The following is a 16,561-nucleotide window of genomic DNA, read 5'->3' on the forward strand; positions in this document are numbered from 1 at the left end:
AGAATTTACAATCAGTTGAGCTTTTTTGCCATTATCACAATGTGGCAAAGTAACCATGTAATGACATTATACAATACAAGTACAATATAATCACAATTTTAAATTTATATAATTACAGATAATTTTTGCAATATCAGATTTATGAGAATAATTCAGTCCATTCTGTGGTCAACTAGATTCTCACCACCTGAATGGTTGTATGAATTTAAATTTAAATTTTTAATTTTTAAAAAAATTGTATTCATTTGGCAGACACTTTTATCTAAAGCAGCTTACAAATGAGTACAACACAGGCAAAAAACCATAAGGAGTCAGTAATATTAGAAGCGCTGCATGACCAGGTTTCAGTGGTTGACAAGGTACAAGCTAGCTGGTGGAGCTAACAAATGCGTTAAATCATTAAATTACATTTTTAAGTTTTTTTTTTAATAGCAAACAGTTTGAGACATGAGAAATTCCTTTAGGTGGTAGTGTTTCAGGTGCTCAGGTGAGAGCAGAAGAGCTGTGTCTTCAGATGTTTCTTGAAGACAGAGAGGGACCCGGCAGAATGGATGAAGTGTGGAAGTTCATTCCACCATCGGGGGACAACAGCGGAGAATGTTTTGGATAGTGATTTTGCGCCGCAATGTGATGGGACCACCAGACGCCGTTTGGTAGCAGAGCGTAGCAGTCGGGAGGGAACTCTTTGAATTCTTACAAAGTGCTTGTGAGGTGTGGACACAAGAACCGGTGACATAAAACTTAAGCAAATGATGCTTCCTTCAACTGTCAGCTCTACCATGTCAGCCTCCTAAAAGGATGGCACAGATGTGATCAGTAATAAGAAAAAGGTTTTCCCTGCTGTGAGGCTGCTGTTCCATCTACTTTGAAACATATTTCCTCTGTTTAATGTCATGATGTCTCACAGTTACTCATTTAATTACCAAACTTGTTCATAGGAAAAACCTGGACAGACCTCAGCAGAATCTAACTAACCATGCCATTCTGTCAAAGAATGTCTCAGCTCCTTTATAGCAACTCATAGGAGCAATGAAGGAGGAAAATGACACAATGGTGCAGCTGAAAGTTACTGAGACTCTGGAGCACTTCAGTTGTCCTTGACTCCAGGGTCCAACATATTTGGACATTCACAATGCTGAGAACTCCCTTTGGGCTGTCACAGTTTCAGGATTTACCCTTTGGTATTCATGGAATGCTTGCTACTTTCCAGCAAATAATTGGACTGCCAGTCATTTGCTGTGGCCTAATTGGATGATGTCATCACCTTCACCTTTAGGCAAGATGTCTTAAGCATCTGTGGGGCATTGCTGAGTAGAATCCAGGAGGCTGGTATATAAATGGGTCAAAGAATGTGGTGGTGGTAGCTGAGGCTCTTGGCAAAGCAGTACTGAATCCACAAATGGACTGAGTACTGACTATCCATTCCCATACACTACTAACCACTATGAAAGCAATGAAGTCCTTTCTTGGGTCAGTAGGGTGGTATCAGTGATTATTATCATACTTTGGAAATATTGTCACTCCACTCACAGAGCTGAGAAAGACTAGGGAAGGCAGAACTTTGCTGGACTAAAATGCTGGACTATGAGGAGGCCTGCTCTGTTTTGAAAGGCATAATCAGAAGAGAGCCAGTCTTGTATAATGTCCACTCCAGTTGAATATCTGGACAGACGTTTTAAAGGTGGGTCTGTGGCAGTGCTGAGTTGGAAGGTATTCTGTGGTGAACAAGGAGTTCAAATAAGTGGCTATTGGAGAGCATGTGTTATTATCTCTTAGGACAGGTACAAAGATTGGTGACCTTTTTCTGACTCAACGAAAGAGTGCAATCATTGCTTAATGTGCTGGAGCCTGTCTTTACAACTCTTCCAGTTTGAGGGTCCCTACAAATCTGGGGTGATTAACAAAATGACAGATTTTTTTGTTGTTGTTTCCCATCGTGAAGAATATGGACTGAGGGAGCTGGGGTGTGTGTAATTTTATATCCTGGTTTGTGGAAGGAAGAAGTAATAAAATGTGAAATCACAGCATAAGCAAGAATATAGGTACACCTTTTAACAATAGCTCACCTGTTAAAGGGGATATCCATTTCAGCAGAAAGTATCAGTGCAATTTCACCAAGACTAGATGATTATTGGTCATTGAAAAATGCTTTTTATCTTTCAATTAAAGTAATAGTTGTTGTCTCTGTTATGCAGTTGGTATGTATGTTCAAATATGTATGTGTTCCAGGGCATGGTGTGTGGTTTTTAATGGCTACACCATGAGAGTTTAAGAAATACAACTTGCAGATTGGTCACTGTTATCCAGCTAAATTCAGATTCTGATAAACTTAGTGTGGAGATTAACTTTTCCTAAACTATATCCTGGGTTGAAGTATATGGGGTAATGGTGGTGTGTTCCAGAGTCTGTTGCTATGGACAAATTGAATTGTTTGCTTTAACTGCAAGGTTATCAGCTAGCCTGTTTGTCATCTGTATTACCCCTAGGCTGTACTTATCTGTCAGTTGCTCAGTTATATTTTAATTACATTCTTGTTTTTTCTGGGCACAGATCCATCTATTTACTATTGGATGCATCAACGTGATAGTGTCCACACTCATACCAATCAGCAGATCTGCATAGTGCATTGTATCCTTAATGTGCATCCTTTCTCCATGCTGTATGTGCCTATACAGTGGTAGTGTTAAACATTATCTTGAGAGGCCATCGAAATTATTTTAAAATTTATACTTATATTCATGTAGTTGTGACCAAATACCTTGAAAATCTACAGTCAACAATGCACAATTATATGCAGCAATGTAAAAATATAATATTTTTATTCACACACCAACTGGCTAGACCTCACATTTTAATAGTAATATGGCGGTGTCCTTTTTGCATATCTTAAATGATGTACAAGTTAGAAATAGGGGGGTTTTTGGTTGGTGTTACCATTTTTAATGACAAATTCCAAAGTTGACAGAAAACCTCCCAGTATTACAATTTATGCATTGCTAAACAATGATATCTGTGTTTCAGTCAGGTTAAACCTTTACATCCCATCCATTCATTCATTTGGTAAAATCTCTCACGGAGTTGCTAATTTACAAGGAATCTTGGCAAAAGTACATTCAGATGCCAGCTGCAAAGTTTTGTCAGTGGCATGTGAAGTCAGTCAACTGATCTCAAAAAGCACTGAAAGCATTCAGTCTTTTCACTTCTATTTACTTCTGTGAGTCTGGATTTTTGTCTTTGACCTTGATAAAGACAAAATACCTTTCTTCACTCTGCAGAAGATGCCCTGTGTCTTTTTCTGCCCTTAAAAAACTGTTGGATTACCTACTTCTGTACTGTCAGAAAATAAGCCCACATCTCTTACTGATATGGTACAAATGTGGAATCACTTACTATATAAGTATGGCTAGACTCACCCTAAAGAGTCCCCTCTGATCCTGAGAAATGCACTAACTACTATTTTGTTAAAGGTTTCATTTTCACATTTACAGTACGTCTCACCTTTGTATTGGTGTTGGTGTGATGTGCAAAGGGGTCTGAGTGCACGCATTGGCTTTTCTTTTTGCGTGTAAACACACCCGATTCCAGTGCCTGGTCTGGCCTCAAAATCTCCACACATTTTCATGAGGACGAAATCACTCATTTCTGCCTAGAGGATGTTGAGATACTCCCAAGTTATAGTAGTGTGATTCCATGGGAGGAGTTTGGGCTGATAAGCGTCAGATTATCAGATATCAGAGAAGTACCTCATTTTAATTCATGTGCGGTTTTGGCCTTGTTTGATAGTAGGAATGCAGTTGGCTGGGTCCCGTCCCTGCTGCACTGGTATTCCCCCAGTATTCCTACCATGTCATATTATGCTCAGCTTGAGGGAGGTCACTGACAGGCAGTGTGTAAACACATCTACATGGTGCCAGGTCTCTGTTAATATAAAAAAAAAATTCTACATTTTTCCCTTCAGTCCAAAGGCTGAGTAGCAGAGACCCTGCACATCCCAGTGACAACTATGAAATGGTTTCATTAGTCAATGGCTTTTTCTCCATCATAACATTAGTTATCACACCCCAGTATATTTGTATGTGTAATACTTAAGATAATATTGTTTTCCTTTTGAATTCTTACTGTTTATGAAACAATGTCCCTTTACTCTGTTTACACATCTGACACAGAACATTGACCATGTGTGTTTCATCTGCCCCAGCTTTGATTTGGCAGGAGCGTAAGGGTGGGGTGGAAAGGGGGTGTTTGGTGAGAGGCCTGGTTTGGCCATAAAAGTCAGCTTTAAGTCACATGTGTGCAAATGGTAACTAAAAGCATTTGCTTGCTAGCTAGCTAAGTGTCAAAATTAGTTAATGGTCACCTTGCTAGCAGGGCCATAACCAGAGGAAAGTTTTTCTGAGGTCATAGGTCACAGGATTTATACCATCATATAGTTATCATGCAACTAAATTGCATACATGTCACAGATTAAAGTATAGGCTGCAGCTATTCCTGAGAGCATTTATAAAATGATTGTGAGATTGAGCGTGCTTCATTTTCAAGTTTCTGTATGGTTACGTTTTTCCTTGGCGTAATACAGACTGACATTTCTGATATTCAAATGTGCTTTATTACAAGGAATGCTGATCAAATAATACATTTGTATCTACAATAGCAGATGTTTTCAATTCCAAAAAACAAATTCCAAATATTACATACCTTTAGGTGGCTTTCATGAATTGGTCTTAGATTCTACAAAGAGGATGTCTAGCTAGTTAGAATCAGTCATGACTTTGGACTTTGATATACAGTGCCCTCTGTATTTATTTATACCCCACCCCCATAGGAACACAAACATGATAGAACAGAAACAAAATGTGTCTCCTAGAGTAAGCTTGATTATTTGTAAATGGCACAACTTGTCTTTGAGCAGTGGTATTAAGATTAAAGTACAACATTAAAACATTGCAGCAGAGAAATATATACAATAAATACATTATTTTATGTATCATGTTTTGTTCCAGTTACTCAAGGGTATAAAGAAATACAGGGGGCACTATTATGAGCGAAAATTTGCCAAATTAATTTGACTTGTAGCTCCTAGTTGTATTAATAGCACGGTCATAATTTACAGAAGCAATACTCAGGCTTGACTTGATGTAATACAATGTAGCTACAGTAAACGGATTGCAACATGGTTTTATTCACTGGTATTATCGCAGAGTCCCAAGACAAGGGTCTTAATAGTTAAATACTTCTGTAATCTCCAAGCTCTACAATTTAGTTTCCTCTACTCAGGAATGAATTTTTTGGCAATGCTCAACCTTGCAGGTAACATTTGAGGTGCTGGTCACACAAGAGCCTGGTTATACTAATAAACATTGGCATATTGATATCACTACCTCTGGCTTTCCTGTGTTCACAACAGAAAGAAGCTTTACGCTCATGCATTTGCTATTGTTTTGAAACTGAGTGAAAAGCTAGACCACTAAAATGCAAGTCAAAAACAAAACTGGACACAATGGTCACGAACCCTTTCAATGGAGGCTGACATGCTGGAAGAGAAAGCCTTGCTTTTCGCTCAGTTTATTATTAACAATGAAATTGTCAACATGCACAAACCACACATTGATATGCTCACAAGATGTTTTTCTAAATGGTTCTTGGTGTTTCTCAGTTATCAGAGAGTTATTGACCAAAAAAAAAAAAAACAAACCATTTTTCAGTGGGGTGTTTTTCTGTTCATTCCAGTGAAAGCTCTAGCTGGTGGTAGTACAGGGTTTTGTCTTTGGAAGGATGAGGGTGATGTTCTGTGCTTACAGGACATGGCATAGATAAGCATAAATAATTTCAAATAAGTATGAGACGTGTGTATCAAAGTTGAGTGTAATGTAGTGGTAAGGAGCAGGGCTTGTAATCAAAATATTGCTGGTTTGATTCCCCACTGGGGAACTGCTGCTGTACCTTTGTGCAAGGTTCTTAACCCAAAAATTGCCTCAGTGAATATCCAGCTATATAAATGGATTATATATAAAAATTGTAATATTTGTTAGTGGCTCTGGATAAATTGCTAAATGACAATAACGTAATGTAGTTTGATTTTAGTTAGTGGTATTGGTCATTTTCTCACACATTTTTGAGTCTCCACAGAATTCCATGCTTGCATTTTGTTTGGAGTTCCTGCAGAAAGAATGCCCTAAAGCTCAGTCTGACACCCTGGCCTTTGCATCTTTGATGGCTGACTGCCTTTATTTTAATTAATTGGAAACACGTTGCTGGCTGTCCCACACACATTTGATTGGATTAGAAACACAGAGATTGTTTTATCAGATGTTTGTGGGGATAATTGGCTGAATCTAAGAGAAGTAAGCATGTCAGCTGATTGTAAGTTAGCCTTCATCCATTGTCATTTTGGAGAAATCTGGTCATTGTTTTGTGATGCTGCAAATATCTGGGAAGGACATCTGTAAATGTATGCTGTTGGATGCACCTCATCAGATTAATCAGTTTATTTTGCTATGATCTGATGTAGCACTAAGTTAAAGGTAAGCTGTATTTTAATAGTGCAAAACATGGAAGGTGGTGTGGTAGGAAGAGGGCAACTCTTCTACTTAACTATGCAAAGCCTCATTTTACCAGGAACCTTAAATTGTATCCCTACATGGTAGACTCATATGCATGCTGTAATTGGCCTAAATACATTGGCTGAACATTAGTTTTAAAAACACTATACTGTAGGTATTGTCCACAGTACTTTTGAAGCATTACATGCTTCCTTCATGATGATGGACGATACACTATAGAACTCTACTGTAGTGGGAAATTTTAAGAGAGTGGAAAGTCAGTAATAGATTTTTATGTTTCCTAAAGAGCACATACTTACCTGCTTTCTAGTTATTTCTCCAAATGTGATAAATGTATAACACCCAGGTTATGTTCATGATGGTGCACTAGCAAATATGTAATGGACACACGTAAACAGCACGAAAGTCTGCCTGTTTGCTCATTTTCTGTAGGATGCATTAGAAGCATCAGGGGCGTCAGAGATTTGGCCTTTTTTTCAGAGCATTCAGACCTAAATAAATGTGTGTGTTCTTATATTCTGAAATGACCCAAGCTGTGTTTTATGAGTATTGTGGCTTCATCACCCTGACCTCCTGTCCTTTCTCTCTTCCTGCCCAGAGGCCTAGTTTTCGACACTATGTATGGGAACCTGCTGAAGGTGGACTCTCACGGCAATATTCTGGTGTGTACTCACGGATTCACCTTTCTCAAAGGGTAAGTGAGGGCATGCTGCCCACTAGGGGTGCCCAGAGATTGTGTTATTTTTTGTACTATTTAAAAAACAGGAGGTGGCCATATAGCGGGGATAGAATGATGAGAGCCAATAATGACTATTTTACCTAGAAATCTTTTTAAATAAACCTGAATAAATCTGAATCTCTCATAATTATTTTAAATATGAATTTTAAAGCCCATGGGGCTGGTACATTACAGAATCCGACCAATGAAGGATTTTGTCAATAGTATCAGCTGATAATTGTTGTATTAAACTATTGAAAATGGTCATTTTACCACTGATTTACACCAATATTTTATTAGGCTGTTGTAAAGCTAAGAAATCACTTCCCTTGAAATGTAAATGTGTGCATACTGACATTTGGTTCTTTTGTAATCTATAAAATGATTAAAACAATTGTTAAGCAATTAGGTCAGCACAGGATGCTTAAAGTGTGGAATCAAATAATTACACACCATGGATTAGAAGAGCTACTAGCAAGTAAATGGCAATTGAGGGACTTGAGCCATTTGAAAGAAATTCATTAGATGGGAGATCATCTTCTTCATTTATGTTTTTTATGGTTGAAATCCATTCTCCCCTTTTCCCTCCTCTCCGTTTTCCTCTGTTTTATTGCTTACTCCAGCCTCTCTTTCTCTTTTGCCTCCTTTTTTTTTCTTTTGGTTTGTCTAACCCATTTTCTCTCTTTCTCCCTCATTCCTTCTGAATGCACTGACAGCATATATTCACATATATGTGAAAGGCCTGTGTGTACATTTTAGGGCTTTCAGAAGCTCAGACTAGACAGATGCCAGGGAAGGGTTCACAGAGAGTGTAGTGTGTTGATCTGAACAGGATGTCTTTAGGGAAGGCAGCAGCAGGGGTTCTGGGTCAGCGCTGGGGCCACATCTGTACAATCGCTTCACAAACTCTTCCCAAGCGGAGGAATGTCAGCACAAATATGATACGCAATGAAGCAAAAATACACTGATGCACACATACGCATACATACTGCTATGTGCATGTTATTATATCCATAATATTCATTAGTAGGGTATTAAGCAGGGATTCTTATTGAGGATGACACATACCATTTTGAATTAGCATAGCATATTACATTAGTACACTAATCACCCATCGAAATATAGACATATACCCGGCAATAGCAAAAACTATAGCAATTCATTCAGTAGTAGAATTTCTTCACAATTATACAGCAGTGAAGCAAGATAAAACATTTTGCATCCAATAAAGAGATGAAGATGTTGGCCTCCATGGTAGTCTCCAACCTAAAATTTCCTAAATACTACATTTTGGAATCCCAAAGACCTCATAAGAACAGGTATGTTATCCCAGTCACAAATTAAAGTAACAACAAGAACGAATGTGAATACAAAGGCACCCACACATGCAATATTCTGTTAATTCCATCATATTATATATATTTTGGGTCTGATGTTTAACAAATTTCCATGCATCAAGTTGACACTGGGGTAAAGGTGGTTTTGCTCTTTCCAACTTAAAATTCCTAGTAAATTCGTTGAGTAATGTGCTTGTGAGCTTGTATTTCATTTCAGCATCATCTCACTTATTATTTAATGGATAAGAACAGGGGTGTTTATCTTTTGTTGGCAGTGTATTTAAATTGTAAATCATCAGGGTTGTTGCTTCTCCTCTTGCATACAATTCACACTTGTATCTGAGTACCCTAATTGTGTGTCACATTGAGCATTTATACCAGTTACAGGGGCCTGAACACTGTGTCCAACGATGAGTGGCATGTTCGTACTTGACATGCAGGTAATTTATATGTTGTGCCTTGTCAGCCATTGAAGATTATGAAGCTTGTGGCAACTGTGAAAGGGAATGTTGCCGTATAATGCAGGGGTTGAAGATCTCCGGCCCCATGCCGGAAATCCGGTGTACAGAGATTTTAGATCAGGCAATGAATAATTACTAGCATATACAGGCTCTGATATTACCAGACTGGAACGGAATTTTATTAAAAACAATCACTGAATGGTGTTTTTCGGATGAGTTTTACCCAATGGTAGCCTGTTTAGGCGACGTACTGGCACAAGAGCACTGTTCTTATCCAATCTGCAACTAGTTTCAACTTTCTGTGAGGCAGTGCCAGGAAGTATTTGCGGGGACTGTATCAGCTGATTACTGCACAATAGGCTAGCATGCATTGAAATAGATGGAGCATGGAAGCAAAACTTGTGGAGGCTGGCGTAGACACAAGCACAATGGAACAGGGGGTGAAAAATAAATGGCGATAGGCTTGGTTAGATGAAAGTGGTAATGATGGACAAACGTTCGGGGTATGTTGTTGCAAATTAAACGAGCCTGGGAGCTGCGTTGCACCGCGTGTCCTAAAAAAGTACAGTATGGGACAAGCGGCAAAAGGTATTGTCTCGGCATTATACAGATCCCTCACACAAAGCAGCTGTAAGGGCTCTTATGCGTTAGTGTTGCCGGGAGCTGTGGCCACTGTAGCTGCTGCCGCTTCATCCATCCAAGACCGCGTGTGCAATCATAAAGTCCGCATTTATAGCAGAACTGACCTGTCTTTCAGGATAGCGCCAGCGCTAGTTGACCTGTGCAAAACATCACAGGACTGAACTGCACTCTCCAAACTTAGCATGTCAAATACACAGGCCAGCTACCTATCCACTCACGGCATTGCCTGCCACATTAAGCAATGTTTAGCGCACAAGCTGTCAAAACAGATGTTTTTATTGAACTTTGACGAGTCCACAAACCGCAACATGGACAGAATTTTCAATGTCTTGATCTGATTCTATGATGATGACTTGGACAAAGTTGTAACACAGCATCTTGCTACTCAACCAACTTTTATTGAAGGTGCACTGTTGAAGTTGCACTTTTCTTTCATTTTTAATAGCATTTAAGAAAAAAGGAAGCACTTTTAATTTGAGCATGGCTATACAAAATAGTACTAAGGGTTTTTTTTTTTTTTTTACAATTTTGATTTAAAGCTGTTGTGGTAACGCTAAATGTATGTGCGTCCTTTTTTGTTGCCAAAAAAAAAAAAAAAAATCTCAGAAAAATTTGTTGCTTTAAGCCCTGGCCGGGGAATGGTCACACATTCCTGGCTTTAATCATTGCTCCAAGCATTTTCTTGGTATTGTTTCTATTGTTTCAATTTTGCTAATTATTTTTTTTTTTTTCCCATCATAGGCGACTGTGTTTGACTTATATCTTTATATCTATAATTGCATTATATCTGTAGCCTTCAGTTCTGGGTTTATATTTGTCAAATATTTATATTTCCCACACCAATCAAACACAAATTTCTGTGTAAAATCACTGTTTTTGTTTCAAAACTGAATGTGTAAGGAAAGTCTCCCCAAGGTCTGAATGTGGTGAAAGCAAGGTCTCCACAAAAATTTCAGACCTTGTCTATATGCTTTTCCTTGTGGCTAAAGAGCTGCAGTACAGAGCAGAAACACAGTTCTGTGATATTTGGACTGTCACTGCATTAATGTAGTGTACATTTGAGCAATGTGGGATATTTATGTTTGTGGAACTTTTACATTACATTCAATTTTTCTACATTCCATGTACAGTTCATTTCTGCATTCAAACAAAAATGTATGTATTAACTAGGGCTGTCAGTCAGTCAAAAAAAATATTATTTTTTCCTTTTAGTTGATTGATTTACGTACTCTTATAAACATTCTTATAATGTATTCCATGCTACTATAGATACTACATGTACCCACACAGCATAATTACTTACATAAAAACATTTTACAGTGTTGCCTAATAACATTCCTCTTAAGGGAGACATCCATGCTGTACAGTTACCAGATGACGGTTGTTTTCTCAGCAGAGTTCTACAGTGCATGCAACTTGAGTGAATCACATGTAATCCGTGTTCACAAATTATAGTATGTAATTCTAAGCAAAAACTCATTTTCATTTTTAACGTGTCCAATCGACTTGTTTGTAGCCCAGTCCGGGTCCTTTCCATCACAGTACAGGAGGTTTTACAGTATGGATTGGAACAATGAGATAATAAATAAACAAATAAATAACTGACCATAGCTGTGGACGTTTGTGTGTGTGAATGTCTGTAGTTTGACAGACAAGTTGCACAGCTGTGGGCTGTGTGCAAAGGAAGAGAGGAAGGGGTGGGGGGTATAGGAATTTTTAGGCCAGAAGGAGGGGGGAAGAGTGAAAAAAAAATGAAGGCAGGGGGTAGGGAACAATGGAAAGAAGGAATGTGGGATTTGGGGGACGAACAGATCACTTGGGAGATAGACTGAAGTTGGGGAGGGCAGGGAGTAAAAAGAATGATTGGTCAGGATGAGGGTTACTTGAAGGCAGGCAGCTGGAATGCGCTAGATGTAGCCTGCAACTGAAAAAGATAGACTGACCCTTGCAGAAAACATGAATGCGCCTGCGTGGCAGTCCTGAGTCTCCCAGCAGCCAAGGAAATCTGATCTTTGCTTTGTTAGGTCTAGATCCTCCTGTGTGTGTGTGTGTGTGTGTGTGTGTGTGTGTGAGTGAGAGTGAGAGACCCCTATGGAATCAGTGCTATGAAGAAAACAGACAAACACAGAATCCAGACACAACGAAAAATGGAATAAGACACTTATAATTCCAGGATGCACAAAATTTACCATCTGATTTCCTAATAGCTTGGCATTTTCATGTTGCATCTCACTTTTCTTACTCCCTCGTCTCCTCACTCTGCTTTTCACTGTGGTTCTGCAGGACACACTAAATGTTTACATAAAGCAGCTGCCCTGATAATACAGTAGAACACAGGACTACTGTAGGTGCACAATAAGGAACAGTAAATTCATACAGGACAGACATCAGTATAGACTTGCTGTTAAACAGCATTAGAAGATTATTGTTAGCAATGGTGTGCAATAGCAGTTTGACCTGGGCTGATGATGTCTGTTGGTTTAAAATGACATTTAGTGAAGGCTTAAGGGGCCTCTGCTGAATCATGCTTTCTTCTGGTTGCAGTGAGGTTGGGTGAGTCTTGTGATCATGCATGTCTCGCAATAAACATTTTTCTGGGGTGAATATAGTATTGCCAGGCAGTGTTTAAGGACACCGTGAATTCATGGGTTTGTTGCACAAAACCCTGGCTAATGAGGTTAGTTAAAAAGGTATGAGACCAAAAAGCTGTGAGCATGTACAGGGAAAAAGGTGAAAAATTTGAGGGCAAGAGACAATGGTGATGTCAGTGGGTAGATGATTTCATCTTTGGGATGTCACTGCTACTCCCACTCTCTGGGGAAGTGGAGATCAGTAGGTGGCCAACACTGCAAGAGTGTATGTGCAAGGATTTTGGGAGAGATGATGACTTCTAGACCTGTAGGGATGGTGTGGTCGTCCACACAGTACACTAGGGCCGGAATTTAGAGGCAGTGATCTACAACCATTTGCTAGTGACAGATGAGGGAGGTGAGAACATGGGAGTACTAGCTGTCAGTCCTAGTACAATAATTGGCTTTATCTCTTCCTCAATCCTCCACTTGTTTTTCACTGTTTTTGCCAAAAAAAAACTGTTCAAATGATGTGATTACTCAACTCTTTTCTTCTAGCACCCGCTAGTTAGAGGCTCACATGACTGAAGGAGCTGGTCATTTAGTCAGTAAGGGGGTTAATTGCTTTGTGAGAGAGTGAGGAGCACTACTGATTCTGGGGCTAGTTCCTTTGCATCCAAAAACACCAGGAATACAGAAGGAGGTGTTGCCAGTCATACTGCACTTGCACAGAGTAACAGTGGCCTATAGTGTAAACCATGTTCAATACAAATGCACCCAGTATGCATATAGAACTCTAATGCTGACACAGTCCCAGGTACCAGCCCACTGCAGGCATGTGAAGACAGCCAGGTTTTACTGAAACAAAACCCAACTGTATTGGGTTCATGTTGCCATTAGCCTATAGTTCCCTAACATCATAAGCCCATCACTGTTTCTTTTATTAAATGAATTTCATCTCTCCTTCCTGCTTCTTCTGTCTCACCTCATTATACATGTACATTGTACACAATACAGTGATGTTGTTCCAGTCCTTTTGGGTGTCTGGCCACGAGTAAAATAAAAACAGCAGAAATACACTTTTAAGAATCCTTTTTCTCTTTTTGAGAGCAATCCATTCAGTTTCATGTGCTTTCAAAAAGAAATGAAAAACATAGCTCATCAAATGAAAATGTGATGAGATAATTGTTAATTTAAGAGCAGTGATGATCTCAAATGTATAGAAACTGAAATTGGGGGAATTATTGATAGGAATTTAGATCCACAAGCTGTCTCCAGACCTAAAATGGGTAGCAGAATCAGCTAACAAATGTTTACATGTATTTTTATCTAGCACCTGGTGTTGGGGATTTGGGTATAAGACCGTACCCTTTGTGTATGTGTGTATGTGTTCTCATAAGACTGACAAAGGATCATGGTATTAGACAATTTGAATCTGGTATAAATTATCAGGCATGGAATAAATGTTTCAGTGCTGCCCCACCCCCATTCATGCCGTAGGCTTTTTGGTGCCCTAGCATTAAACTGACGCTGGTCCAAAGCCAGTCAGGAGGTCAGACTCAATCCCCAGACTGTGTCGTTCACCACCCTTAGATCAACACCCTGGCATAGCAGTGATGGAATATCCTCTGTTTTGTCCTGTCTCAGGTGATGAGAATCAGTCTATTCCTGGATTATGATTGACAGAGTTATTTGTGCTGTCATAGTGGCTGTATTGTTGTAACAGCCGTTGCGGGCTATACTCCTTTTGAAACAGCGCACTGTATGATCTATTTATATGCTTTCTTGAACCAGGGTTGGCAGACACTACAATATGTCATCATTGGGAGGCTTTGGGGTGGGAGTCAGATGGTCGTTGAAGGAGACCTGAGGGAACCCATTGAAACTGGAGCTCTGTGGTCGCATTCCGGAAGTTTACATGTGCACGTCTATTAATATTTGCCATTCTGATTTCACAGAGCCGAGGTACAGGAGTACTATCCCAACAAGTTCATCCAGAGGGACAACACTGACCGCTTCTACATCCTCAACACTCTCTTCAACCTCTCAGGTGGATACATTTATGGATATATATTAAAGAGTTTTGTATGTGCATACAGTAACATCCAGTATATTGAAAATGAAAAATGAAAAATAACAGTGTTATGTTATGCAGAATGTATGATGCACATGTGATACAACATTATTTTGACTGTTTGACTGTAGAACCAGTATGTTTTTTGTAATGCATTTTAACACTTATAGTTAAAAGTAGATTGATTTTTCACTTTGCAATTCATGTCTGCCCTCACATAACACTAGCATTCACACCATCCTTGTGTCTGCGACCCCATTACTAGTCCCTCTCTAGCAGCTGCTGCATTTTGGATTGCGCATCCAAAACAACAGCTTACCCCCTGAGCCATGACCCTGAATTCCATTTATTTAATTCATACCCTTATAGTGCTGAAGCAAAATTCTGTTTTCTTTTCCAGAGACCTACCTGTATGCCTGTCTGGTTGACTTTTTCACCAACTGCAGTAGATATGCAAAGTAAGTAGATGCATAAAGTAAGCCTTTTCTGTCTCCCCTTGCTAATTTTCCTTCTTCCCCAGTTCTTCTGTATGGCTTGTGGCTGTTGTGCAAATACATGTCTGCGTTTCCATACTCAGAAGAGCATGACTACTCCATTTGACTGTATTACCTGCCTTTCTGCTTAGTGGGACACATGAGCCAATGGGACTACTAAAAAGGTCTTGTATTTTTAACAGTCCTGAAAATTTTGCATAAAACAACATGTCCAAGGGATAGCAGATAGGATCACAATGAGGGACCTGCCCTGAGAGTGAGAGTGCACATCTGGTTGTTGTTTAAAGGATTGATTATAGACAGGGGGCCCTTGTGTAATTTTACCAGCACAGCGTGGAATGTGAGCTGAACTCAAGTATGATGCTCCCACCTCAGGCATTAAACAAGCACAGTAGAATGGACAATCACTGTCTACTCAGGGGAATGACCAGTAATCAAACTGAAGTCAAGTTTGAATTAGTTGCATCGTCATTTTAAGAATATTAGATAGGGAAGCAAAATGAGCGATTTAAGTGGCCAGACTTGCCATGTAGAGTGCTAATACCCAGAAATTTGGGCTCAGAAGTGAGGGGAACGGTGAGACAGTCTCTTCTTTTTGACCTCTTGATCAAAACAGCGTCCCAGAGTGTTATTTTTTCCTTGTTTAAGGGTTTACAGTAGGATTTGGGGAGGTGTGTGTGTGTTTGTGTTGTGGGGGGATTTAATATATTCAATACATATTAGTATATAGAAAATCACACATTGGTAATTTTATAACTAAGGTTGGCATTGCAAGTATTTTCATAGATGCGTACTTGTTTACACTGGTGACTTTTATGGTAGATATGTGGAAGGCAGCGTCCACACTGCTCCTTACCAGTACATACTCATGTCTCATGTTCTTTTAAATTTACTTTAGTTTTAGAATTGTGAAGATTTGACTGTCTTGCAAGCCACGTAAAACATAGGCTGCAAAAGCATTATCTGCAGGGGGAACTGTTGAGCCCTCAGGAGTGAGTGAAGGGGAGCCATTATTTTAGCAGGCCTCTTTACCTGCCTGCAGTTTTTTTTTTTTGCAGTGTCAACCGGTCTTGGCTGAATAATACTAGTGTAATCTTTCCCTTTCTCTTCATAGCCGCCAGAAGGGCTACAAACATGGCGACCTCTTTATGTCCTTTAGAAGCATGTTTCAGGACGTGCGAGATGCCATGGACTACGTCCACGACACTGTGAGTTTGTGCTGGCTACTGCAGTTCACTAAATTCTAAATGCTTCATGGACTGGGGCTGGCTGCTGCCATATTGCTTGTGTGCATCCATAGCCCTAAGTAAAAATTAAGACAGAAAGTCTGCATTCCTGCTTTTCCATGCACTTCCGTTGATCCAAAAGATGTGTCTTTTTGTTGTTTTGCAGGGCATATTGAAGGAGAGAACCCTTCAGAACCTGGAAAAGTACATTGTCAAAGATGTAAGTCATGAGATTTGGCTATTTGTTGCAGCTGCAGTTTCTGTGTTACACACCTACCAAGTGCAATTAAAGATAGCTGAGATTGCCTCTCTGATACGCCACCACCGGTGTTGCTAGTGTGCCCATTTGATGTGGAAAGGCGCACAGCCAGACTCATATATGAAATCAAATGCAATACCCTTTGGTTTGGATAGTAATACCATTTCACCAAAGTTATACTCACTGTTGTTTGATACAAGTACAAGTACGGGTACAACCA

General features: G+C 39.5%; 1 protein-coding gene across 2 annotated transcripts in view; it reads left to right on the plus strand.

The window, feature by feature from the left end:
• The window catches only part of LOC118778306 (cytosolic purine 5'-nucleotidase-like), a 41,648-nt gene that overhangs the window by 14,916 nt on the left and 10,171 nt on the right, over positions 1–16,561 (plus strand). For both annotated transcript variants that reach the window (XM_036529781.1, XM_036529782.1), the window contains exons 4-8: positions 7,159–7,254; positions 14,247–14,338; positions 14,763–14,820; positions 15,971–16,064; positions 16,249–16,302. In XM_036529781.1, coding sequence (XP_036385674.1) covers positions 7,159–7,254; positions 14,247–14,338; positions 14,763–14,820; positions 15,971–16,064; positions 16,249–16,302 — 394 coding nt within the window. The remainder of the gene's footprint in view (positions 1–7,158; positions 7,255–14,246; positions 14,339–14,762; positions 14,821–15,970; positions 16,065–16,248; positions 16,303–16,561) is intronic.

Source organism: Megalops cyprinoides, chromosome 5, assembly GCF_013368585.1.
Source record: "Megalops cyprinoides isolate fMegCyp1 chromosome 5, fMegCyp1.pri, whole genome shotgun sequence".
NCBI classification, from domain to species: domain Eukaryota; kingdom Metazoa; phylum Chordata; class Actinopteri; order Elopiformes; family Megalopidae; genus Megalops; species Megalops cyprinoides.